Here is a 27394-nt window from a genome sequence, read left to right on the forward strand (position 1 = left end):
CTTCTGTGGCGACATTAACTCTTGTAGAACATCTGAGGAGTGCAAACGGTCCTTTCACACTCCAGGTGTATTACTTACCTGCATTGGAAGTCTGAAATCTCCGCAGGAGAATCCCTCTAAAAGACTACAATAGACCCTAGAGCAGGGCTGCCCAACCCTGTTCCTGGAGATCTACCGTCCTGTAGGTTTTCACTTCAACCCTAATTTGGCACACCTGATTCTACTAATACCTACTAAGTAGCTCAATGAGATCTGAAGCTGTTGAATGAGGTGTGCTTTGTTAGGGTTGAAGCAAGAACCTGCAGGACAGTAGATCTCCAGGAACAGGGTTGGGCAGCCCTGCCCGAGAACACTATACAGTAGTGAAATGGAGGCTTCACAAGACAAAGATAAATGTACTGATCAGGGCAAAGCAGGTGTACTACGGTTTACCTGAAATAACTACAGGACCAGGGCGGGAGCCAGCATTCGAGTCCTGGTGTAGCGGTGAACTCAAACTTACCTGGATTCATCCCGACCCACATTTCATTTCACAGCTCTTTCCTGTACAAGCCATAAAGAGCCAGACATAATTTTGGCCCTGTGGCAAAAATAAATAACTTCAAATGCAGATGAAGTTCCGAAGTTCACTTCATTGCCGTGCATGATACACACGCCCTAATCCACAAACACTGAACACAACCATCGGAGACCAGGAGCCTGAGTACCAAACTATATTTATTGTTTACAGTAGTAAAGGACAACAAATAAATGTACAAATCAGGAGTAAAAGCTCAGCCCTCAGCGTAAAATTCACCTCTGTTTTGAGAAGAGAGCGTCTTGTTGACATCAGGCACGGTTCGCTTTTCCGTTCCGCAGAGGGCGTGTGTGGGGAGGACCGCACACACACACACGTGTTTCACGAGTGTTTCTCTGGCGTTCATGATGAGCCTCAACAAGCAGGAGTGCAGGAGAAACTCTAGAAAATGTTTCCTCAAAAGGCATTAAAAAGAAAACATACATTGCTTTTTTTTTGTAGAATCTCAAAACATTTATTGATCAGAATACTGGGTATAGCATTTGGTCCAGATACCATCTTATTCTTTCATCCATTACAACACCCCCCCTCCCCCCCCCCCCCTCCACACCCTCCCCATTTAGCTTGATACTGTTGAGTCCGAGGAAATGAATGGCTTCCATACACCAGTCATTGGCAGAGACAAAGGCTTTTCCACAAACTGCACTGATTAAAAAGGACACACATTCCATCTGCACATGTACCCAAAATAGACAGACCTAACATATACACCATACCGCGGGAGATTTCAAAAGCTCCTCCAACTGGTGGCAGATCTAATGACATCACTATGGGAACGCCCCGCATCCCTGGTCCACGGGCAAACTAAATTCCACACGACAAATATCGAAACTGGCCTGCCCCATCGTGACCTCTGACCTTTGAACCAGGACGGAGCTCTGAACAGGAAGTCTATGAGTTAGGGTGCCCTTTGACCCCCTGAGGGAGTCGGTACTGCTGCAGACTCCAGGGAGGGTGTGTGAAACTTCACTCCCAAGCGGAGCCTCTTACACTGTCTAAAAACGTGTCCTCTTACACACATTTAACAGAGGGGGGGGGGGGGGGGGGGGGGGAGGTGGAGTTACAAAACAAAACAAAGTTGAAGAGCGTTTGGAGGAAAAATGAAATAAAATAGCTGAGCTGATGTTCTCCGGGTAGGAGGTGTGTACAGTCCGCAGGGAGAGACGCGTTCAGCAGTTCCCGCCCGTCTGCTGCTGGAATACATCGATAGTGTCCTCATCTTCCATCTCCAGCTGAGAACACACACACACACAAACGCATCATCCCAAATGCTCAAACACACAAACGCATCATCCCAAACGCTGAAACACATCATCCCAAATGCATCATCCCAACGCTCAAACACCCAAACACTCAAATGCCTCTCAGCTCATACGCATCATCTTAAACGCCCAAACGCCTCTCAGGCTCATACGCATCATCCCAAACGCCCCTCAGGCTCATACACATCATCCCAAACGCCCCTCAGGCTCATACACATCATCCCAAACGCCTCTCACTGCTCATACACATCATCCCAAACGCCTCTCAGGCTCATACACATCATCCCAAACGCCCCTCAGGCTCATACACATCATCCCAAACGCCCCTCAGGCTCATACACATCATCCCAAACGCCTCTCAGGCTCATACACATCATCCCAAACGCCCCTCAGGCTCATACACATCATCCCAAACGCCCCTCAGGCTCATACACATCATCCCAAACGCCCCTCAGGCTCATACACATCATCCCAAACGCCCCTCAGGCTCATACACATCATCCCAAACGCCCCTCAGGCTCATACACATCATCCCAAACGCCCCTCAGGCTCATACACATCATCCCAAACGCCCCTCAGGCTCATACACATCATCCCAAACGCCCCTCAGGCTCATACACATCATCCCAAACGCCTCTCAGGCTCATACACATCATCCCAAACGCCCCTCAGGCTCATACACATCATCCCAAACGCCTCTCAGGCTCATACACATCATCCCAAACGCCTCTCAGGCTCATACACATCATCCCAAACGCCCCTCAGGCTCATACACATCGTCTTAAACACCTCTCAGCTCATACGCATCATCCCAATCGAACACATTAAATGATTACAAGCAACACGTCACACACACCACATGCAGTCAGAGCAGAGCACATCACTCACACAGGACTAACACGGCGGGCATACTGACCTGTGCCGGTGTGTCCGTCTCATTGATTGGCTGTCCGTCAAACCTAAATCTAATCTGCCTAATTGACAAACCCTAAAAAATGAAAAAATGAAAAAAGTGTTACATCTTACAAGATTAATGTGTGGGCATGCATTACCAAAGGCAAACACGATTCTATAAAATAATCACACCACACGAAAAACATTAGTGTTGACGCACTACACACCCTCCCAAGATCTACATCAGTTCTGCTTCTGTTCTCACCAGACCAACGATGCATGTCAAATGCGTAATTGTTTTGGACTAAAATACTTTTCTGAGCTGGAGTGATCTTGCCTGGTGTAATTGAGCCAACCAAGAGGACCAGAAGGCAGGGTTAGCACTTCTTGACAGCATTTCACAGGTTCCAAAACACCACACAAGCTCAGTAAAGTGTAAAAAAAAGATTTGAATCCAAAGCGATTACGCGTTTGACCCAGGGCTCGTTCTTACGATATTGATGATATCATGCACAAGTGGACCCAGAAAAATCACGACAAGGTATGATCCGGTATGATCGGCGCTGATGACCAGGCCGTCCCAGCTGAAAGTGAGCGCACCTGTCTTTCGCAGTAGGCCTTCATTAGCTTGCTGAGGGGCGTGTGCCTTTTGATTTTGAACTGCACCACCGACCCGTCCTGACCGGCCACCTTCAAGTTAATGTGGTCGTTCTCCGTCTTCACGCCTTCCTGCGGAGGACAGAAACACAACCACACAACCACCATCAGCATCACAAACTCTCTGCCTCTCTCACACACGCAAGCATGAGAAGAAACTGGTTTGGTTTTCCTTAAATCGTTCCCCACATCACTGCGACAAACGTTCCGCGATGCAACCAACGCAGGATAAAATTATCATTTATACAACTTCAATCTTAAATCACAAACTAAGGCAATTAACACGCTGTATTGTGGTGGGCAAATACCAACCTATAGTTCGTCCTATCGCACTGAAACATTTCCATTATCGTTACCTTACAAGCTACTTAAACTGTGTGGTGTGACTAACAAATACGTAGTTACGTGGAATTAATTCACGTTTACTTAATACTGAAAAAACATTGTAAGCAACTCAACCATTCCTGGTGCAAATTGGAATGAAACCATTCCACGTTAGCATACTACAGTCTAGCCATGCCAAGTTAACGTTACCGACAACAAAAGTTCCCAGTTCGCGCTGCTTTGCATGGTATAGTGCTTTATAACTAACGTTAGTCAGCAAGCTAATTGGTAATAACTATATAGCAAACCAAGTTCGGCTAGCAAGCTAGCCAATCGAACTTAGCTAGTTAGCAAAGCAACGCAACGTTAGCTTGTGGGAGATCTAGCAAAGTGCACATATTTACGGTTTAACTTAAGCGCCTTGCTTTCAAATTCCGAAGCACTTCAATTTACTGGGCAGTCGGTGCGGTTAGCGACTGGCCATCAACAAAGTCAGTACAGATCAGACGGTGTGCAAGCATTGATTCCATGCTGCACCGAACAGTTTTGCGCTTTGCTCTCTAGCTAATGGCGGCTTTTCAATGTGGTGCATCTTTTTACGTACAGATCCGCTGTTCTTGCGGCATTTGTTACGCCGAAAACGTAAGAACGCTGGTAGGCTGCAATTCAGTTACACAAAGAAAAATCCGCAAATGCAGAAGCTGAATTCCATCCCAAAGAGATTGCGCGGTAGACAGAAACAATGGCGCAGTTTCAATGAAGATCCTCACCCAACAGATCGCGCATCACAGGATGTTTTAGATTATTATTTTTTAGATTATATCAAAAACAGCCATGTATCAACTATATACCGGCGAAGAAACGGACACCTAGAGCAACCTTTGTCTTCAGCTTTCACCCGCTCAAATTCAGAATTCGGCCATCGTAACCCGTTTTTGCACAAACTTATAGCTGACAAACCCCAGAAACCCGGTAAATAATTCTTTTTAATATGGATAGCGTTTTACCTTTGTCTTCTCTTCAGACATACTGTCGTTTAACGCTGATTTGTGGATGTGCTGAGAATTTGTAGATGTTTTTCTGCCTGGCGCTTTCCAACCTCTCCCAGTGCTCTTTGCTGTCGGGAGCGCGCTTGGGCTATTGTTCTCTACAAACCGATTGGACTATAGTATGTCACGTGGTGTTTTTATATCGGGAGCGCGGACCAGGGTGCGCGCATGTATTTTAAACTTCTTGTTCGCGCGGCATTGAGATCCCATCATATGGATGTCTATTTCGCTTTCTACGTACCCTCTTTACAGTGAACACTGAGGTGAAAACCCAATACAGCTAATCTATGAATAGCTTAAACAGTTTTTTTTCAATTCCAACGTCTGAATAGTGACTGTTTTGTATGAACACAAGGGGCGCTCTTGAGCTCAGAGCAGCAGAGCCGCTTCAGCGGAGGACTGTAGATATAGAACGGAGGGAGAAAGTGAAGTGGGCGCCTTCGAATAACACACCAGCGAAACAAAAACGCGCGAGTGCTTTTTTTAAGCGCATGTTTTGGGGATCTCTTCTGAATGTGAAATGCCTTACCAAGAAATAGTAGGCAAGTAGGCTTACTCGGTTTCGGATACGGCCTTAGAGTGCTGCGTGTGATTGCGTTTGTGATGCACATTTATTTTTTGGATGGTGGTGCCTGGCTACACACGTTGTGAAAGAAGTCCCAGAGACAGTGACGTGACTGTGTTAAGTAGGTGATAAAACTAACAGTGCCGTTTAAAATATAAAATAATAATAATTTGAAACACTGAGCACATGGTGGGTTTTCAGGTTAAAGAAACAATCCAACACTTTCAGAGTTAATTTTTGTTTTAATAATAATGTTATTTTTCCCCAAACTGGAAATATTTGACATTTATGATTTCATTTCAGGCACCTAAATCACTCTAACAGGAAAACCTGCAATCTTGCTGTACAAAAATACATGTTAATCTACTACGGGACAGGTAACTTTAATAACACCTGCCCCTTTTGATGAAGGAGGAATCACACTCATAAACTAAGGCAGAATGCTATGGCAGGGATTGGCAGACCACATGACTGAATCCCATCCAACAGAACAAATTCAGACAAAACATACCAGGTGAACGAGTATTTCACAGGATTTCATATCTGATGATTTGGTTTCTATCATATTATTTCTTCTCTTCTTTTTTTGGAGTCTAGCAATGGTCAGGCTCTTCACTCAGGTACACACATATGCACAAAACACGTGTACATACATACATACAAACATGCATGCAGAAACACACATGTACATACACATGCACAAAGGGACATGCCCGGCCTCAGGGACAATGGGCCGGTGATGTAGCACTCAGTTTCTTCTGTTGTCGTTTTACATATCAACTTGGAAGGGGGGGGGGGGCGGCCAAATACCCAAAAACATCCCATCACATGACCTCTACCGCACACAGCATTCCTAAAACAAGGCCAGGACTTCTCCCATACCGCCCAGCTCAGAATATACAATATTAAACTCATACATTGTAATAGTTAAGTTACAAGGAGTGAAAAGGCTCAAGTAAATCTTAAAATTCAGCAGTACCCAGGAATTTACCCATGAGTTTCACTTTAAAGCAGAGAGATCAAAGATTTCCCCATGTACACACAGTATGGTCATATTACACTTACACACAAGAGGGCACTGCTGCTTTCTGTGAGGGCAACATTATGGTAATGTTAAATTATAATTACAGTATTATTTGTTGAAGTGAATTTGCCCAACATGAATTGAACATTTGCGGTCAAAAGCCAGTAACAAATTTTAGTAACAACTATGATCAAATGGACAAAATAAACCGTGTTGTAACAACAATGTGAAGACAGGGGTGTGGCTTAGAGTGAGGAATGCGTTTGGTCTACGAAAATAATAGTGACTGCATTAATCATTTGTAAACACAGGTTTAGAGAGGAGAAGCAGGTCTTCACATTCGACCGTTCATCTTGCTACCAGTCATCCCAGTCCTTTAAAACATTTCATCGGTCAGTTTATGGGGAAATAAAATGCACAACAGCAGAATGGGGTGTACAGTGTTTAAATGCCTCAGAAGGGCTGTTTCACTGATGTGTGCGCTACAGTGGAGAGACTGACGTCAGTGGAGTGTCGGAGGCAGGCAGTGTAAAGGCAGGTTCAGAATCTGAGGAAGACGCGTTTAATTGTTCTCAAATTTGGAGTAAGGGTTTGTGCCCGACAGCCCTAGAAGAGAAGCAAACAAAGAAATAAATACATGCTGATGGTGACAACAAATTTCTGTGTACAACTCCCAATGCAGATTTGGCAAACATTCGATGCCGAATGCACCTCCTTCCTCCGACCACAAGAGGGAGCAGCAGGCTTCCCCTTTCCCCTTCACAGTACAATGACACCTGGATATTTTACTCTGGCGAATAGGGCACAAAACAATAGCCCGGCCACAGGTAACACATTCCGGGAAGATTTACGCGACGTCACAGGAGAGGCACGGCACGCTGCAGTGCCGGTCATGGCTCACTTCCACAGGAGGACGACGGAATGTTTTAAGGAAGAGAGCGCCAATCTTACCGTATTTCTTCCTGATCTCGTCGTGTCTCATCTTCATCTCACTTTTCCTGCAGAGGCCCAGAGGAAAGGCATGAGTGTTTTGGCAGCAGGAGCCCCACCCCCTCCCCCACCCCCAGGCCAGAGCTCTAATCTTAGACCAGCATCGGCGCACAGAACCGGTTTAGACGGGTTCTCGCTCCGCGTCTCCCCTTTGTCTTCCGCAGAACTCTGCGCACGCCTTATCGCAGCTAGCGGAACTATGCGCCGATGCTGCCCTGGATTAGCTGTGTCACGGTGCGTCATACGGACAGAGCTCATCTCCGGTAAAGACCTTCAGGCCCCGTCACTGGGTAACCCAAACCCTAACCCTAACCCTTTTCTAGCAGCGTTGGGTTGTTGTGCTGCTCATATTTTTCCAACATCAAAGTAATCACCGTAATGACACCCTCAGGTGTATATATACTACTGCTGTTTTTCTCTCTTTTCATGTCTGCCCTGATGAAGGCCACTGTTTGGCCGAAACATGTTGGTATTTTTTTAGTGTTCAACTATGAACTAGCCTTTTATTAATAAAGCTGTTTTTTACTTCATTGGAAGAGTGCCTTGGATCCACTTCTTTTGCTCGATCAAAGTAGCAGATTTTAATTCTGGATACGACACTCCTGTTGTGCCCTTGGCTACAGTAAACATCAGTTTGTGGAAAGATAATTAATGACATGTAAGCAATGCTGCAGAGGAGAAGGGCATCGTTCAAGACAAATAAGGAATTCAGAAAATAACCTTTCATGGTAATGCAGGATTATTTACAAGAGCGTAGATTTTTCCTCAGAGTCACAGGTTCTCAGGAGTATCATCACCAGTTTGATACTATATAATGTTTATACTGACAGGACCGTTTGCTGTAGTGTGTGTGTCTGTAGATGACAGGAGTATTTCCTGTAGTGTGTGTGTGTGTGTCTGTGTCGTCACACAGCCTTGCTGAATGGGCTCCCTGAGAGGGGCAAGATCATTGGTCTCCACCCAGCCAATCAGAACATCTCTCTGTTATACACGAGCATGGACTGAATTTCAGCACACCACTCGCACTAGTGTTTACTAGATGCCTCGCACTGGCGTTTACTAGATGCCTCGCACTGGCGTTTACTAGATGCCTCGCACTGGTGTTTACTAGATGCCTCGCACTGGCGTTTACTAGATGCCTCGCACTGGCGTTTACTAGATGCCTCGCACTGGCGTTTACTAGATGCCTCGCACTGGCGTTTACTAGATGCCTCGCACTGGCGTTTACTAGATGCCTCGCACTGGTGTTTACTAGATGACTTGCACTAGCGTTCAGAGATTACTCTCAGCAAAAGAATCCCAACGCATGGCACCCGAGTGTTTGTCATTCCCATAATTTCGGCGCTGACTATATAACCAGGAACAGGGCTGGGCTTCAGCCCTACTGAATAGCTTGCCTCCTTGGTGTTGTGAACCCACCTCTCATCCTGGCGAGTCTTTCTCTTGTCAGCCTGCTTGTCCATCTTGGCCTCCGCCCTCTTTGACCTGGAACAGATTAAAGAGCCGGGGGAGGGACAGACACACGAGTCAGCCGCTGATCTCACTCCTGAATACTCAGCAGGTGTGAGAGTGCCACTGATCTTACTCCCGAATACTCAGCAGGTGTGAGAGCACCACTGATCTTACTCCCAGCCCTGTCACAGATACCTTCACTCCAGGATTTCAAACCACATCCGACTCCCTGAAATTCTACAGCAGCCAACTCATCTTACGCGCCACTTACACTGGTTATCGATTTCCCACAATCGCAGGGTGTGTTCTAGGCCCAGGGTGCTGGGCTTTTGTGTGCGGTCTGTAGAGCTACCCCTCTGTGGGAGAGTTAGAGGTACAGCTTCAGCCTTAGAGGGTGACAGAATCAGTGAATCCCTGGCTGTCACATCCATCCATGAAACCATAGCAACTGAGGTCATTACGAACTGACTCCATACAGCCATCCATCTGCTGGAGGTTCAGAGCCAAAATGGCGGTTTGGGAAAGGCTAAGCAAGGCGTCCGATTCCCCTGTGCTCGATACAACCAGGCGGCAATTCACAGAGAGGACCCAAAATAACTGCATCACATGAACTCCACTAAGTCATGCGACTTTTACAGTCACACCTTTCCCTCGTAGAAAGTCCTCCTGGCTGGGAGTGGTTTTGCGGTTGTATACGGACTGCGTGCCGCATTTTTATAGCTGAATGGATGTTGACGTATAAGGCAATTTAAGAGCAGAAGAATGTTGATGACAGCAGGCTGTTAAACGCCTTAAGCTCGACCTCAAGAGTCTGTAGACGCGGGTGATTTCTCACCCACAGCGCATTCATGATCTCATCAGGTCCTGCCCACCAAGTACACGCCTAACTGAGCCAGAATGGACTTTCAATCCAGCGTAATCCAGCGTTTAATCCATGTCACATCACATACCAATTCTAGTGTTGAACTTTTTTCCACATATGGCCTGTGTCGTTCCCTGAACCGGTCGCAGCATGCTAAAATAAGCTTTGGCTAGAAATATCTGCTAAATGGCCATTATGATACTTGTATCTTTACTGACACCAGTAATGTAAACCGGGACCCCTGAGGGGCTCCACTTCCCAGAGTTCACCTGAACTCCCTTCACCTCCACTCTTCCCAGAGTTCACCTGAACTCCCTTCACCTCCACTCTTCCCACCCTTTGAACAGAACCAGAACCCGGGACGTTCGCTTGCGGCTCTGAGGAACACTCACCCGACGTTCTCACACTTGCAGCAGCAGAAGCAGCAGATCAGGATGGCGATGATGATGATCCCGGCGATCACGGACATCGCAATGATTAAAGCCTGGAAGTTCACTGTGACATCACACACACACACACACACACACACACACACACACACACACACACACACACACACACACACACACACACACACACACACACACACACACACACACACACACACACACACACACAGAAAGAGAGAGAGAGAGAATACCTTCAATCACTTGGCTTCAACTATTCATATTTTTTGTCCCTTATGATGAATAATACTAATAATCCAAAAACAATCAGGTAAAGATCATTTTATATCAGTTTGTGTGTATGTACATACTGACATCGATATACATATAGAATGTATATGTATAAACATTGACGTATATAAAATCTTCTTTGCTTCATTAGAGTACACTTAATTTACTTAATATTCCACAGAGACAAGTTACCCCTGGCAACAAACCACCACTTTGTCATAGGCTGCCTAGCAACACAGGATGCAGGCTGCCACATTCTAAACAAAAACTAAAAATATCGCCATAAGTGTTGATGTGGCAGCAGAGTTCTGGCCCAGTTTCCTGTTTTTCGGTAAAAACACAGCGAGCCGTCTTCATCGCTCTATGTGTCCCCTGGTCACATGGGTATTGGAGGTGAACAGGATCCGTCCCATAAGGCCTCAGACACAAAGGAAGCAGGTTGGCCTACAGATATGCAAGTGGACCTGTGGAGTAACCAGAGAGCTTCCAGCTGCACCCCCCCAGGCCCGCTCTTACCCCAGCACAGCCCCCACCTCGCCTCAGCCAGCGGGCAGACTCTGTGGGGGGGTAGGATGGTCTTCACAGGGTAGTTCATGCATTTCTGGGTTGACCCGCACCACAGACACTGTAACGAAAAGGTGAGACAAACACCAGACAAGAACCACAGTCAGCTCCACTGGAACATTAGCCCTTAGAACCACAGTCAGCTCCACTGGAACATTAGCCCTTAGAACCACAGTCAGCTCCACTGGAACATTAGCCCTTAGAACCACAGTCAGCTCCACTGGAACATTAGCCCTTAGAACCGCAGTCAGCTCCACTAGAACATTAGCCCTTAGAACAGGGGTCGGCAACCCTGGTCCTGGAGAGCCGCAGGGTGTGCTGGCTTTCGTTGTTACTTGGCATTAATTGATCAATGAAAGCCATTTATTACACAGTTAACTCACCTCACCTGGTTTCTTGGGACTGAATCGGTTGCTTATTTTAAGGTGGAGACGAAAGCCAGCACACCCTGCGGCTCTCCAGGACCAGGGTTGCCGACCCCTGCCTTAGAACCACAGTCAGCTACACTGGAACATTAGCCCTTAGAACAACAGTCAGCTCCACTGGAACATTAGCCATCCAGTGGGGGCAGTCTGCAGCCTAGTGACTAAGTTGTTTCACAGGGACCTGGAAGGTTTGTCATGCAAGCCCCAGTGTGGCTACAATAAGGTCAGTGCATCTGTTGGGCCCTTGAGCAAGGCCCTTATGCACACATTGTTCCAGTCTAATCAACTGTAAGTGGCTTTGCATGAAAGCGTCAGCTGAATTAATGTAGTAATGGACGCTGCTGCATTAGGAGTGGAGTGGACGGGCCCACACTGTCTCCGTGGGAGAGCTGTGGGTCTGTGGGAGCGCTGTGTGGAGAGGGACAGGGACAGTGAAGAGGTCTTGCTCCGTCACAACTGCACAAACCTGTAAGTCAGGTGAGGCAGGGCCCCTGAGCTCTACCCGATAAAAACCCTCCCAACGTCACCCGAGATTTCCCCCTCATTGTTCCCCCGTCCACAAACCAGGCCACGACGTGGTCACATGACGTGGGCTGGCCGCAGCGGAATGCTACAGCGCGCGTCGCTAGCGGGCGGCCTGAGGCTTCAGCCGTTCCCACACAGCACAGTGACGACCCGCACTGCTATACTCCCCCTTATCAATCACAACACATCAGTGCCTCTCACTACTTCTGTTTAACACAAAATGTGTCCTCCTTAACTAGATAGAGGTTTGAAGAATGACACGTTATGCGTCTTCAGAGTGTATATCCTCATCACGGACCACCCCAATAACCCAGCTTCACTGACGCTGTGAATGACCAGCTCAATAACCCAGCTTCACTAACGCTGTGAATGACAGCTCAATAACCCAGCTTCACTGATGCTGTGAATGACAGCTCAATAACCCAGCTTCACTAACGCTGTGAATGACAGCTCAATAACCCAGCTTCACTGATGCTGTGAATGACAGCTCAATAATAACCCAACTTCACTGACGCTGTGAATGACAGCTCAATAATGACCCAGCTTCACTGACGCTGTGAATGACAGCTCAATAATAACCCAACTTCACTGACGCTGTGAATGACAGCTCAATAATAACCCAACTTCACTGACGCTGTGAATGACTGCTCAATAATAACCCAGCTTCACTGACGCTGTGAATGACCAGCTCAATAACCCAGCTTCACTGACGCTGTGAAAGCTCTAGAAGCAGAGGCGACGTCACTCACAGACACATCCTTCAGGCACTGCTCACAGCTGGTGTTGCTCTTCGATTCGCAGTCTGAAAGAAACAGGAGATGGGGGCAGACATGTTAGGGGTTAAACAGCTCAACAACACCTTCTAGGGCTGTGTGCCTGCATCCATATCAAAGATAAACCATGTGACCACCAGTAACACCACTATCAGTGGTTCAGCAGGAGAACAGCCAAACCACCCGTTTAACAGCACCGGGATACTCCTACTGAATGTAGAAGTAACGATACCCACTAACTAACTTGTCCTCTACCTTTCAGAAAATACTTTACCCTTCTTCCGTGTTCTGCCAAAGGTGCTTTGGTATGAGCAACATGCAGTTAGTGTTCATCAAAAATGTGAATGACATTCACAGTACAGAACAATCAGTCACGTGTGACAGGAATTCCCTCATGTGCACGCACGCATGCACACTCACATTTTCCACCTCACAATTATTGGGATAAATCATCTGACCTTTGGGTTTGTGAAATGGAACCCGCCCACTGCAGCCATCCAGCCTTCACCGGCTGTTGTACAGTGTTTTCTGATTGTTTATCTATAACTATGGTTTACCTTGGTTTACCTATAACAGCCGGCTGGGTGTTTCAGCCCAGCAGTAAATGTGTCACTCAAACCTTTGTTGACATTAGCTTTTATTTATTTATTTATTTATTTATTTATTTATTTATTTATTCATTTTTCCTCCCCCCCAACCTCTGATCCTCGGACCACTACAAAGGCATCCAGGGGATGGTTTAAGCTCTTGTATTTTTAAATATTTCCCCAAATCTATACACAGCCTACGTCGGTCCAGGGAGCCCCTTCAGTCCCTCCCGCACCCCCTGATGAACTCAAAGTCTGAGTTCCTGTGATCAGAGAGTCTACTCCAGTTCAAGCGTAAGAACACACCAACACAACCTTGGAATACAACGCTAGACGCAACCCGATGTTAACATCGTTCGGTGAAATAAAAACTCAAATATGCCTCCGTTCAACGGTTATCATTTGAGACCTGGTTTAAACTGAGGGTTCATCTATTTTGTATTAACATTAGTTGACGGCGACACTTCAGAAGGACGACCATCATTCTGAGGAATTCTTCAAGTAAATGGTTGGCACCTTTATCAAAGCACTGTACAAATGATACCACACTCACACTCACACTCACACTCACACTCAGGAGAAATTGGGGGTTAGGCGTCTTGCTCGGGGACACTTCGACACACCCAGGGCGGGATCGAACCGGCAACCCTCCGACTGCCAGATGACTGCTCTTACCACCTGAGCCAAGGTGTAATATGCATCCTGCATTGCTTAAATATTTTACATATAATACCTTTACATAACCGTGAGCTACTGAAGACGTGCAAGATTTGAACCTGCATCTACCAGCTTTAAAAAATCCAACCAAGTCGAACTGCTATGTGGGCAGATCGAATTAAGACTACTCGACAAAGTAATGACACTGACCATGCCTATAAAACGGTCATTCTTTAATACCCTCGTGGAACGCAGGCACGCGCCGTTTCTCGACAGAACGACTCCAGACAGACACTACTGCACACGTTAACCAGTAGCGGAAGAGAAACCCAGTTCTGACGTTCTGAGATCAGACTCTTTCATGATCACACTCAGTCACATCAGGTCTTCAGGAAACTGCGTATATGGTTTTTACAATATAGATTATATGGTTTTTACAATATAAAAACCAGCAACGGGGACGCCTCAGCCACACAAAATGTTCTGAACGACAGCGTGTATATCACGTAAACAACATAATATATTATATGCGCTACATGCCCAAACAGGCTGGTGCCTATGCCTGAAAGGGAATCAACAAGTAACCCACATCTCCTCATTCCTCTGCCAAGAACTCCTCAATCCAAAACCTGCCTGTTAGTCTGAGAACATAATCTTTCACATGAAATGCATTAATGGCAAAAGGGGGCTGGACGTTGCGCGCACCCTAAACATGTCAGATTAAAGTGTGAATAAAAGCTATTCAGGCCCATCGGTGAAATGAGAAACAAAAACCAGCACGCACAATTAGCCATGAAAATACTTTCTGATTCTTTCTTCTTCTTCTTCTTCTTCTTCTTCTTCTTCTCATTATTGCACAGTAAAAGTATGCACTGTATCGGTAATTATGCGTGCTGTGTTTCGTGACGGCAACACTATTTATTGTGGTTAGTTTCACTGTGTGCGATGAACAATGGGCCGTTATAAAACCGAGTATTAATACATGTCTGACACAGAAACTGACCCAAATTGCAAAAACACAAGCCCTTTGCAAATAGAGCAAATTGAGCAACGTTTAAGTTACTCATGTGATCGTATTCGGTCTGATTAGCCGTAGATTAGACTGTAAATCACAAGGACCAGTCAAAATATCTACGACAAAAGAAAACTCATTTAAAATGACCCCATTGGTGAAAAACAGTAATAATGACAGTAAATCGAAGAACTGCTGTTAAACGTATCTGACTCGCTCATTTAGCAGGTCAAGCTTTCGGAACGAATTAGCCGGCCATCGACTGAAGGGGTCATTTCCTTTAACTAATTTAGCCATATTACATTATCCTAACTTATCGGTTTGAACTTTTTGGACGCCATTTTCCACAATTATTTCTTCGGCGCTGAAAGTTCCGAACGAGTTATCCAACCCAACTTCACAGAATACTGCCATCACTGAAGGTAGTTTCACGTCAGCTGGTTAGTTTCGCAGTTAACCTCGCGAGGTAACTAGGTGGTACAGTCAAATTGAAAACAAACACATAACAATGCCCTGTAGACTGATGTAGCCTAACCTACAGATCGAGTTACGCTTATTCATATTTTAACCACTGTACTTTCTGTTACAACGTTCAAATGCATTATTTCCTAGTAGCCACCTAGCTAGGTGACTCTATCTGAGGTTATCAACCTCGAAGAACAGGTTTGTCTTGATCCGCACTGTCCCGGGTGATTAATGCCGTTACACAACGTATTAGTACCAATTAAGTAAAATAAACATCGATAAAATAACGCTACGTATTAGAGACAGTGATGATCTATTCGAGTCACATTTTGTCCAAGTTATGGGGAAGAATGAACTTGTAACTTACTTGGTTTAGGTGCTTCGGTCTGGGCGAACACGGTTGTCAAGCTGAAAACGATGACGAGAACATAGGGAATAAAACTACGCAGTTGAACCATGTTGTATCACAATTGCGATTTTCTTCCAACTTGTCTGTATTCTAACGAAGTTTCTTTTAGGTCCACAAAACCTATCAGGTTTCTAAAATCCAGAGTCGGAACGCAAGAGCGCTAGCATTCACTTATAGGTGTCGCGAAATAAGCTTCCACCCAACAAATCAATGCCAAACTTTCCCACTTCCCTATTGACTCGGTGGCAGCCAATGAAAGGCCGATTACAGGTCACGTGACACGCAACAAGCTGTTTTGTTCTTGCGGGGCGCAGTTGTGCTGGGTTTGGCGACGCTGGCGCAAAGGCGTTTTTACTTCAGCGATGTCATTATCCTTCAGCCCAACAAAGCTCTTATTTATATCACTGACGCACAATTCGATTTTTTCATAATAAGAACTGGGCCAATCACGTCGCTGAGGTTTCCAAAAGAACAAAAAACCATAAACTTCTCCATCACTAGCAACAAGGTGGCCAACCCTGGTGTCTGACACTCAAGTAGTACAAAATACACCCATATCCCCGTAACCGTGTAATAAGACTGTACACCTTGTAATAAGACCGTACACTGTGTAATAAGACCGTACATTTACGGAGAGGGGCTTTTGGCATGAGGTAAAAGAGGCCTCCTGAAGGATTAAGGCAGTTCAGCATGTAAACAGAAGCGATGTCAAGCTTGGTAAACTCTGGAACCCTCTCTAGTGCCAACGGTTTAAGCACATATCAGCATATCAAGTAGGCTGAACTCATTACTCTTTGTTTCCTATATTCTCATATAATTGTCTGAGACACCAGAAATGTGTGACCATGTTTGGGCCCTATCAGCTAATACCCATCCTTCGATACTTTCAGAAAAATCACCCCAATATCAAATTTGTGAAGAGTAATTTTCCTTGGAACAAGTCAGCAAATAAAGAAGCAAGAAGACTCCGTTGATTAACTCCAATAATTTATTAAAGCATTTTGTAAAGCCAGTTACAAAAAAAAGAAAACAAAATAATTTTCTCCTATTTATTAAAGGAGCACACGTTTTAATAACAGTGAGATATGAGGACATTCTGGCCCCCGGCAGCGCTGCCTGCAGCTGGCCAGAGGCCGGAGAGTAACAGTCACGAGGGGGCCGGACAGGTGCGCCCAGGTGGGCCCAGGTGTGCCCAGGTGCGCCCAGGTGGGCCCAGGTGTGCCCAGGTGTGCCCAGGTGCGCCCAGGTGACCAGACAACACCTGACATGAGCGATGCACAGCACCGCCCTGCTGTGTGACCTCTGACCCTCAGCTTCAGGTGAATACTCTTCCCATTCTTAGCCTGCAGGGTGTCATGACCCCCCCCCCCACCCCCACCCCCCCCTGTTTCCCTGCATCTTAATTACCACAGAAACAGAATAAATACCCACCCTCCCCAGACCCAGCAGAAACACTCTTTCTTTTCAAACTCATTGAAAACGTACTGAGCTACACACTTTCACCTCCATCCCCACCCTCCACACACACGGTCACAAAACCTGCATTACACTCATAAAATGTTGCATATTTTATAGCAAATTACACAGTACTCTTCAGATAAAGGAGCTCTTATCTTCTTTTTTTGCCTTCTTAACTCCGCACACGCACAGGAGACCAGGCCCTACAGCAGCCCAGAGGCCTGGTCACTGTGGAACAAGAGCGTTAAATGTCCATATCTGTTACTGACGCGTGGTAACAGAAGTGTGTTGGTTTAAAGGTCCATCCATTTGTGGGGAGAACTGTCTGTACGTTAGCACTGGGCCGTACTCCAGTGAACCGTCTGTATGTTAGCACATTAGCACTGGGCCACAGAACGGTCTGTATGTTAGCACTGGGCCATAGAACGGTCTGTATGTTAGCACTGGGCCATAGAACAGTCTGTACGCTAGCATGTTAGCACTGGGCTGTACTCCAGTGAGTCAGGGATACAGAGGACTGCCACGGCGGGGTCAGACGCAGCGAGACTGTTTAAGGCATCAAGACTCAGGGATGGAAACGGTCTATATCTCCCGCCACACCCAGAGGACCTAAACCTGAATGAGTCTTCTTGGGACAGACATACAAACTGACCGTTGTCAGTTTCATTTTCTTTTTTGACCTTTTCAATTCTTGCATTCTGTGTCTTTGAAATACTATTGGAATAGTACACTGAATAAAATAGCTTGTTCATCTATACAGGCTAAATATGCAGAATATAAAAGTAGGATTGGCGTTGTATTGAATATTGTGTATGCTGTAGAAAAAAAAGGATTATTAAATTATATTTGGATTATCATAACGACAGACGTGTAAATTACGTAAAAAAACACAAACAAGTCCATCAGAAGCTGAGACAGTTGATGTGAGAGCTTGACGTTTAGAACCTGAATTCAGACGGCGCCCCTGCATGTGGGACACACCCATGTCACTATAAACACATGATAACATCAAGGATCGCCTGGGGAGAGGGGCTTTTGGTATCGCGTTAGCATAACAAGTTAAATCAGGCAGCCATTTTGTTATGGGTTTGGCAGTTCAGGTGAATTGGGAGAGATTGGGCGTGAAAACCTCTCAGTAGTCATTCTGACGCGTCACCGTGCATACCGAAACAAAGGGCCTGGAGTATGACCGACCACATGAGAACCGGTGGGGGGTGTTCAATCTGGATTACAAACTGGCAGTAAAATGTGAATTTAGTCGAGGTTGTGGGAGAATCCGGTTGAGGGAGGCTGTGATGCAGGAGTTACGGTGTTAAACTCGGGAGTTGTTGTCTGGTTGTAGTTGCTGAGAGACACAGCTGAAGTGTTCTCTGGCTGAAGTTTGACATCCATCAGTAATTTCCACCAACAGGACTGGTGGCAGGGTAGCTGAGTGTTCTGGTGTTCGAGTGGCAGCTATGGAATCACTGGTTTGAGGCCCCGGTCGGCATATAGAGATGCTGACCTGAATCTGGAGAGATGAAGTCGGGGCCCTAAACAAAAAAGAACCCTGCCGTTGGGCCCTCACCCCAAAAAACTGCTCCAGGGGCTTTACCCCTGTTCTCCCTCTCTCCCTCTCTCTCGTCCAACCTGCGACTGTTCTCTCTGGCATTTCTTCCAGGGCATCCTTGAGCGAGAACACATTCTCAATGCACCTCTCCTGGTTACATAAAGGATTACAGATAAGCCAATGCCCTCTAATCAGATATGGATTCAGCTAAACTGTGATGTGATCTGATTGACACCTTAACTTTGTCCAACCAGCTGCTCTCCTGAGCAGAACTCCTTCCTGTCCTGACGGGCCCCGCCCTCCTGCTCGGAGGGAACTGCGTCCTGATTGGCCCGTGGCCATCATCTGATCCAGGAGCTGCCACAGCTGGACTCCGATCTCACGCTGCATCTCTTCTTCACGATCATGTTGATGTAGGCCTTCATGATCTTGGTGATCTCGCCAACCTGCAGAGACAAAACATCCGTCTCAGCCTCCATTTTGTGTCACGATAACATTCATAGTCAAATACACACGGACCGAGTTATCCAACCTAACTTCATGTGGATTTGAGGGCCAGAGTTGATGATCCTGCACTATGCCATGCTGGATATTCACATTAAAATACAGTGAAACTGAACAGTCTGTTTCAGTTTGATATCAGCAGACTGGATCAGCAGGATGAAGGTGTGTTTGGGCAGGTGTGTGGGGCTGTGGTACGGTTGTGGGGCTGTACCTGTGGTGTTTCAAAGAACAGCTCTCTCTCGTCCACGGTGATCTTGAAGGTCCTGGCCTGCGGAGCTCCAAAGAAGACGATGTGTTCGTAGGGGAAGGTCTCCAGGGGCCGGGGCTCTCCTCGCTTGTACACGGACACGCTCTCCGCACTCACGCCCAGCCACAGGTCATGGGGAAAACCGCCTTCCTTACACTGCAGGGAAATCCATTACATCCATTACATTCATTACAGATTGGTTAGATCTCTCAGCAGCTGCCTAGTCCACTCATCTTCATCCCTCGTCTTGGCAGGCCACAGGGTGTGCTGGTTTCTGTGTGACTCTGCACTGAGTTGATCAGTTGAAGCGATAGATTACACAGTTAATTCACCTCACCTGGTTTCTTGTGTCTGAATTGGAATGCCGCCAGACCTGGGTTGGGTTCAAATACTTTTCTGCATTCGACTAATCTTGCCTGGTGTACGGGAACAAATAAAATGATTCGAAAAGTGTAAACCGCCCATCTGCTCCTCCCATTTGGCTCAAACGCACCGGAGAAGATCAATGGAGCACGGAGAAGTATTTGAATCCAAAACAAATAAAATAAAATACTATAAAAACCCAGGTCTGGATGCTGATATTAAGGCCAAAACAAAAACAGACCCTGCGACCCTGCAGAGCCCACGCTGCCTGGGCTTGTCATTTTACACCAACATTTACAAATGAGGACATACAACTGTGATCCAAATGCGTGACTCCATTTCCCGGAGGAATGCAAATCAGGATGACAGAGATGCTGGGAATTCTTCGTGCTCTCTGAAACAGCACGCACAACCAGAACCTACCGGAACTCCAGTTTGCTGTCTTTTTATTCAATTCAGTTACGTCGTATTTGTTTTGTGCTTTTTACAGAGACACAAAGATGCTTCGCAATGGAAACAGGAAAGGCAATTGCACAAAAGCCAGAAGTGAACCCACAACAAGGGAACAACACCCCAGTGTAATGTAATGTAATGTAATGCAAATGTACATGTGGATCTCCGTTTATGGTTGTTAGAACGCAAACTCACATGCAAACGATTGAACCCTTTTCTGATTCCAATTGGATACATTTGGATTAATTTGCGTATGACAGAACATGCCCTCTCCTGCCTGCCGCTCCTCAAGAGGGCCCGTTTCCCAAAAGCTGAAAGGGCGGCCCTATAACGGAACGGTCGACCCCGAATTTGCGCGCGTGCGGGCCTCACCTCCGCGTCGAAGAGGGTGGAGCCGTAGCCGGGCCACTCCTTGACGACGCACATGTACTTGAGCATGGCCTGGAGCTGCGGCAGGCCCTGCAGACGGCCCCACTTCTCCAGCACGCTGGCGCGCGTGGCCGACGTCTCCTCCCTCACCCACATCTCCAGCATCTGCTCCTCCTCCACGCGCTGCTTCCGCAGCGAGCCGGTCCGGAAGCTGCGCCGCAGCGTGCCGTCCAGGAAGCTGGTCCTGCGGCGCTCCAGGGCGTGGCCGCCGGCCGGCCCCGCCCCCGCCCCCGGCCCCGCCCCGGCCGCGCCCACCGCCCCGCCCGCCTTGGTGGACTGCAGGATGCGGGCGCGCAGCCGGCCCAGCGGGTACAGCTGCTCCAGGCTCCAGCTCCCGCGCACGGCGTCCCCCTGCAGGTACTGCAGCCGCAGCGCCGCCAGGTGCTGCAGGGTCTCCTCCGGCGCCGGGAAGTGCCCGCTGATCAGGCTCTCGTGGGCCTGCGGAGGAGAAACGTAAATGCTACCACCCCTACACAACACTGAGATATCCGCTACCACCCCTACAGAGCACTGAGATATCCTCTACACAACACTGAGATATCCTCTACAACCCCTACACAACACTGAGTAAGATCTCCACGAGCAGGGTTGGGCAGCCCTGCTCTAGCTGTAGATCTCCAGGAGCAGGGTTGGGCAGCTCGAGCACGTCCAACATGTAAGGACCTGCTTCACAGTTCTCACTCTTATTGCTGTACATTGAAACCCACGTTTTCAAAGCTATTTCACTTCAGCCTTTCACTTTAAAAGCCTTTCTAATAGTCTTCAGGTGGTGAGTGATATATAACCGCACAAAATCATTATTTGTAAATTGTTGTTATGTGCGTTTGACATGAGGCCAGGTCTTCTCAGGTTCTGAGTCCAGTCGCCCCCGAGCGTGGACTCACCTGCTCGAACATGAAGGCGAACTCCACCCCTTCCTTCGGAACACTCTCCACGTCCAGGAAGCAGTAGAGTTTGAAATACAACCGCCACTGTCCTTCCTCCTCCTCATCCTCGCTGCCCGCCAGCCTGTTATACGAGCCACAGGAAGTCAGAAAACATGTCTGCATACGCGCACCTCCATGTCCTACTAAAGGAGATTCTTAAATGACACTAGAACCTAAAACATTTGATGATTAAAGCCAAAGCTTTCTATAATATATCTGACATGGCGACAGTGTACTGGCATTCCTGTGAACACACTGGTAAAGGACAGAGAATCAGAAGGCCTGAGTTGGTAAGATACTACGACCTTCGACTTTATATGTGCTTTTTACCGAGACCCAGTCACAGAGACGCTGAAGCGTGGAACTGGGCAAACACCCAGGCCTGAACCCCCCCAGAGCCCCGCCCACCTCTCGAACTTGGCCAGGACGTCGGCCACGATGACGCGGCTCTCCACGGCCCGGGCGGTGGAGCCGCGGTGCTCAAACAGGGCGAACATGTTCCTGCTGTCCTCCATCGCCAGGCCCCGGATCAGCTTCTCTACCACCTGGGCACAGCGGCAGGGCAACGTCAGGGCAACGTCAGGGTAACGTCAGGGCAACGTCAGGGCAACGTCAGGGCAATGTCAGGGCAACGTCAGGGCAATGTCAGGGCAACGTCAGGGCAACGTCAGGGCAATGTCAGGGCAACGTCAGGATAATGTCAGGAGAACGTCAGGACAACGTCACCCTTACGTGTGGCTCAAGCCTTCAAACAGATGGGGAATATATGTGGGGAACATATGTGGGGAATGGGTTAGCTGCACAAACAGAACAGCAGCTCAGACGTCGCCGGGTGGTTTGGAGTCTGGAGGCAGCTGCACCTTTGAGAGGGAGCGTCTGCACACTGCACACAAACCAGCCTTATCCTTCCAGAAATGTGCAAACATGTGACCCAGACATGTGACCCAGACAAAAGGGGCTCCATGGCAACACAGCTACACACCCTCTAGTGTGACCTTTGCTTTCCTCAGCGTTTCATCCGTTATATCACGGGGTAGCTGTTATATTATGGGGTAGCTGTTATATCACGGGGGAGCTGCTATATCATGGGGTAGCTGTCATATCACGGGGTAGGAAATCTGCATTTCCCAAACAAAAATCATATTACGGAATTACACAGATTCACAGTTGATGTCAGAAGCTCTGAATGGACAACAAACTCTGACAACCATGTCCCTTATATGATATCAAAACATACAAAATGTGACTCCTTTTTTAACGCATTTAGAAAGATAACCGAAATATAAATGTTTTCTTTGAGAACAGTGCTCGGAGGGGGCAGGCGCACACACCTCTCCAGCAGTGGTGTGGGAGTTGATGGAGATCTTGCAGGACCCTCCTCCGTGGCAGTACACGGTGGTGGTCATCTCCTGCCGGGCCAGCAGGGCGGCGATCTCCTCCTGAGAGGGGACGTACTCCCGGGACTTGGTCTTCTTCAGCGACTCGGTGATGAAGAGGGCAAACTTCTCTATCTCTGTCCCCGAAAACTGCTCCCTGATCCTGGCCAATCACACGCAGGAAGGACAATTAACCCAAACGGTGCAGGACAGAAGATAAACACAAGGATGAGAGCAGGGCGTCCAGCCTACGAACTAGATTAAACCCCGCACTGTATGAGTCCTGGTCTCTAAAACCACAAAGTAACGTTTGTCTTCGTCAGGTGACCAAATAACTCAAAGCATATACAGTTACAGGCCCACATGCATCAGTGTTTTCTTCCTGGTTTTACTAAACGGCCACAAAACGGTCCCTAAGAGCAGTGAGTTTTTCCATCACCCCCCCCCCCCCCCCTCCTGCGGTCAGCACTCTGTGCAAACAGTTATGAACATCATCCAATAATTAAAAAAGAACATGTGGGAAATCGTTTTACACACAGCTTGCAGAATTGTAACTTCCACCAGAATCACTCCAGAATGATTTGAAATATGATACGAAAAGCTCAAAAACACGAGACACACGCGTGTGGGTGCTTAACACAGCTGTCAGATGGAGCGGTGCATGATGGGAGATATGACGGGAGAGCGGTGCATGATGGGAGATATGATGGGAGAGCGGTGCATGATGGGAGATATGACGGGAGAGCGGTGCATGATGGGAGATATGACAGGAGAGCGGTGCATGATGGGAGATATGATGGGAGAGTGGTGCATGATGGGAGATATGATGGGAGAGTGGTGCATGATGGGAGATATGACGGGAGAGCGGTGCATGATGGGAGATATGACGGGAGAGCGGTGCATGATGGGAGATATGACGGGAGAGCGGTGCATGATGGGAGATATGACGGGAGAGCGGTGCATGATGGGAGATATGACGGGAGAGCGGTGCATGATGGGAGATATGACAGGAGAGCGGTGCTTGATGGGAGATACCTCTTCAGGTGGAAGCGGAGGTAGCGCAGGATGCCCCGGCTGGGCAGGAAGGTGCAGCTCATGCAGGCCAGGAGGTGCCAGTGCGCGCCATTGGCCGGGCTGCTGGGCTGGGGCACGTGATTGGTCTGTTTGATGAGCTGGCAGTAGACCTCGTCCCGCAGCGCCCGCAGGTCCTGACACGTCTGCAGAATGCCCTGGATGATGGGCACCGGGTCCGACACCGTCTCCATCTCCTGCAGGGAGTTAAACATCCGCACCGCCTCGTCCTGAAGACTGGCATAGCCCTTCTCCTTATGGACTGAGAGAGGGAGGGAGGGAGAGAGAGGGGGAGGGAGGGAGAGAGAGAGAGATTTTACTACTATAGTGTATACAGGTTTACTATGCACAAAGTAAAATGTCTTAATTCAACTCATTTAACCAATCGGGACCATATGTACTCCACAGCACTGGACACTGGCCACTCAGAGTTACAACAATTCCACTCAAAGACAAAGAGAGCACGACTAAAACATAGCCTTTGTTTTTTGGAAATTTGTTTCAGATTTTCCCCATTTTTCTCCCGATTTAGTCGCTAATTGTAGCACAGCTGTTCCAACCGTCCGTGTCAGCGAACAGATCCCGTGATCTCCAGAGCGACACGCCCTCTCAGCGGCACCGTCTCAGAGCCCCGGGTCCGTGCCTCTGAGGCGAGGGCAGTCAGGGCTCTCTCTCCTGCACGCAGGGATCCTACAGCCCCCGCAGAGTCCCCCCTCCCTGCCCCCTCCCCCCCAGAGCGCCCAGTGCGCCGGCCAGCCTCACACTGCTGCCCGCATCGAAGCCCCACGCTCCAGCCCCGCGCCACCGTGGCACAAAACACGAACTTTCACTTCACAGCGCCTTTTATTTATGCTTCTGTTGCGGCAACAAAGACAACTGGAAGCGAAACTGACAGAAACTCTCAGAGAGAGAGAGAGAGGAAGAGGGAGAGAGCGGAAGAGGAAGAGAAAGGGAAGATAGAGTGAGAGAGTATTCCCCTGCAGCTGCAGCATTGCAGGCCGGGGCAGTAGGCCGGGGTAACTCATGGTGGGGGCAGTAGGAGAGGGGGGTAACTCACGGCTGACGGTGACCTCCCCGTAGGGCAGGGGCAGGAGCGGGGAGTGCAGGGGGTGCTGGGTGTATCTGAGGATGGGGTTCCTGCGGTAGGTCTGCTCCACGGCCTCCGGGTTCAGGCTGTTCTCCTGCAGGGAGCACAGGTCAGGGGTCAGGGGTCAGGGGTCAGGGGTCAGGGGTCAGAATCCCTCGCCTGCTCAGGGGCCCAATCACAGAGCAGGATTACCAAGTGCACGGAACACCTGGAATCCTCCCAAATCTGGAACACGGACTGAAGTGAAAAGAGCTGTTGTGGGTTTCAGTTATCCGGCTAACTCGGCAATCCTGCTTCATGATACAGAGCCCTGGTTCACACCCTGTTCCTGCGCACGAGAGCGTGGAGGATAAAGACTCATCAGGCAAGGGCAGAGCGGAAACAGTGAGAGACCAGAGCACACAGCGGGAACACCGTTATCTGAGTGCCGGAACCAGAGCACACAGCCGGAACACCGTTATCTGTGAGTGTAGGAACCACACACTGTGCATACGCAAAGCAGCAGCGTGTTGTCCAGGTGATTCAGGATGGAATCCTGAAAGCTACACAAATTACACACTACTTGTGTCTCCGAGGTAAATATAGACATATATACATAATAACAATAATTTGCCACACTTCATTACGTCATAGTATTTAGATAACAATACCATTGATATTCAACAGGGGCTCTAAAAAAGGAATCATTACCGAAACTACAGCACACTGCTGCAGCCAATGAAAACGCACACAGATAGGGAATCTTGAAACCAGCCCTGGGTCTAATACTTTTCTACACTTTACTGAGCTTGTCTGATGTATTGGAACCTTCTGTTTCTCCTGGTTGGCTCAACTGCACCAGGCAAGATCAATCAAGCACATATTTGAATAGTATTTGAATCCAAAATAATTACGTAAATGACCCAGGTCTGCTTGAAACAAAGGAAAGAGACGCAAGTCTTCACGCAAAAAAAACCAGATTGAGAGGTTCACTTTGACAGGCCACACAGAGCAGGGCGGGGGGGCCTGCTGTACCTCTCAACTACAGGGAGCGTCTCTGCCCAAAAACAGCGTCTGCAGAGCCACACGCTTCCGGGGGGGGAACCCGCCCTACGGGGGCGAGACACTGTTCAGTACGGGGGCGAGACACTGTTCAGTACGGGGGCGAGACACTGTTCAGTACGTGGGAGAGACACTGTTCAGTATTGGGGCGAGACACTGTTCAGTAAGGGGGAGAGACACTGTTCAGTATTGGGGCGAGACACTGTTCAGTACGTGGGAGAGACACTGTTCAGTATTGGGGCGAGACACTGTTCAGTAAGGGGGAGAGACACTGTTCAGTATTGGGGCGAGACACTGTTCAGTACAGAGGGTGAGACACTGTTCAGTATGGGGGCGAGACACTGTTCAGTAAGGGGGAGAGACACTGTTCAGTAAGGGGGCGAGACACTGTTCAGTACGGGGGAGAGACACTGTTCAGTACAGGAGCGAGACACTGTTCAGTACGGGGGAGAGACACTGTTCAGTACGGGGGAGAGACACTGTTCAGTAAGGGGGCGAGACACTGTTCAGTACGGGGGAGAGACACTGTTCAGTACGGGGGCGAGACACTGTTCAGTACGGGGGAGAGACACTGTTCAGTACGGGGGCGAGACACTGTTCAGTAAGGGGGAGAGACACTGTTCAGTACGGGGGCTGCACCCACTGGATGGGAGGGGGGGGGTGCCTACCTTAATGTCCCGGATCAGCTGCTGGGTGGGCGTTTCTATGGGAACCTTGTTGTCGATGACGCCCTGTATGGCGGACGCCCACCTCATGGCCTCGTTCAGCATCTTGGTGTAGAGGCGGTACGAGTGCTTCCGCCCGTGAACGATGATGTTCCAGTAACCTGAGATGAAATACAGACACAGACACTCAGAAACATGGTGGGGTCACCCGGCCCTGCCCTCGGTCACCGTGGTTACCCTGCTCTGGGTCACCGTGGCTACGGGGGAAACCCACCCGTCTCTTTGAAGACCTTCTCGTCGGGCTGGACCAGGGAGCAGAGGCTGTTCAGCACCAGGGTGCCCAGCTTGGAGGCGGTGCGCTCGGAGGACTTGTAGTAGTCCAGGGAGTTATTGTTCAGGACAAACCAGCGCTTCTTCAGTTTCAGGGAGGCACCCTTCCCCCCGCCGGTCATCTCCTTGTGCAGCCAGCCTATCA

General features: G+C 48.3%; 3 protein-coding genes across 3 annotated transcripts in view; all 3 read right to left on the reverse strand.

Moving 5' to 3' along the window:
- Positions 1 to 699: 699 nt before the first annotated feature.
- LOC133116756 (small ubiquitin-related modifier 3) lies at positions 700 to 4881 on the reverse strand. The gene is made up of 4 exons (XM_061226674.1): positions 4722 to 4881; positions 3334 to 3462; positions 2756 to 2827; positions 700 to 1809 (listed from the first exon to the last, which is right to left on the reverse strand). Exons 1-4 carry the CDS (start codon positions 4740 to 4742, stop codon positions 1747 to 1749), a joined length of 285 nt encoding a protein of 94 aa, XP_061082658.1. The 5' UTR covers positions 4743 to 4881; the 3' UTR covers positions 700 to 1746.
- A 669-nt stretch (positions 4882 to 5550) lies between these two features.
- Positions 5551 to 16089, reverse strand: pttg1ipb (PTTG1 interacting protein b). Its single transcript, XM_061226670.1, has 7 exons — positions 15709 to 16089; positions 12597 to 12649; positions 10850 to 10958; positions 10049 to 10151; positions 8762 to 8827; positions 7304 to 7350; positions 5551 to 6958 (listed from the first exon to the last, which is right to left on the reverse strand). The coding sequence occupies exons 1-7, from the start codon at positions 15797 to 15799 to the stop codon at positions 6915 to 6917; spliced, it is 513 nt and encodes a 170-aa protein (XP_061082654.1). The 5' UTR covers positions 15800 to 16089; the 3' UTR covers positions 5551 to 6914.
- A 1106-nt stretch (positions 16090 to 17195) lies between these two features.
- The window catches only part of LOC133116757 (unconventional myosin-X-like), a 77053-nt gene continuing 66854 nt past the window's right edge, over positions 17196 to 27394 (reverse strand). Inside the window, exons 32-41 of the mRNA XM_061226675.1 lie at positions 27194 to 27388; positions 26923 to 27080; positions 25184 to 25307; positions 24091 to 24388; positions 23011 to 23218; positions 22088 to 22224; positions 21638 to 21761; positions 20697 to 21191; positions 19473 to 19664; positions 17196 to 19203 (exon numbers count right to left, since the gene is read on the reverse strand). Coding sequence (XP_061082659.1) covers positions 19099 to 19203; positions 19473 to 19664; positions 20697 to 21191; positions 21638 to 21761; positions 22088 to 22224; positions 23011 to 23218; positions 24091 to 24388; positions 25184 to 25307; positions 26923 to 27080; positions 27194 to 27388 — 2036 coding nt within the window. The 3' untranslated portion in view covers positions 17196 to 19098. The remainder of the gene's footprint in view (positions 19204 to 19472; positions 19665 to 20696; positions 21192 to 21637; positions 21762 to 22087; positions 22225 to 23010; positions 23219 to 24090; positions 24389 to 25183; positions 25308 to 26922; positions 27081 to 27193; positions 27389 to 27394) is intronic.

Source organism: Conger conger, chromosome 17, assembly GCF_963514075.1.
Source record: "Conger conger chromosome 17, fConCon1.1, whole genome shotgun sequence".
Taxonomy (NCBI): domain Eukaryota; kingdom Metazoa; phylum Chordata; class Actinopteri; order Anguilliformes; family Congridae; genus Conger; species Conger conger.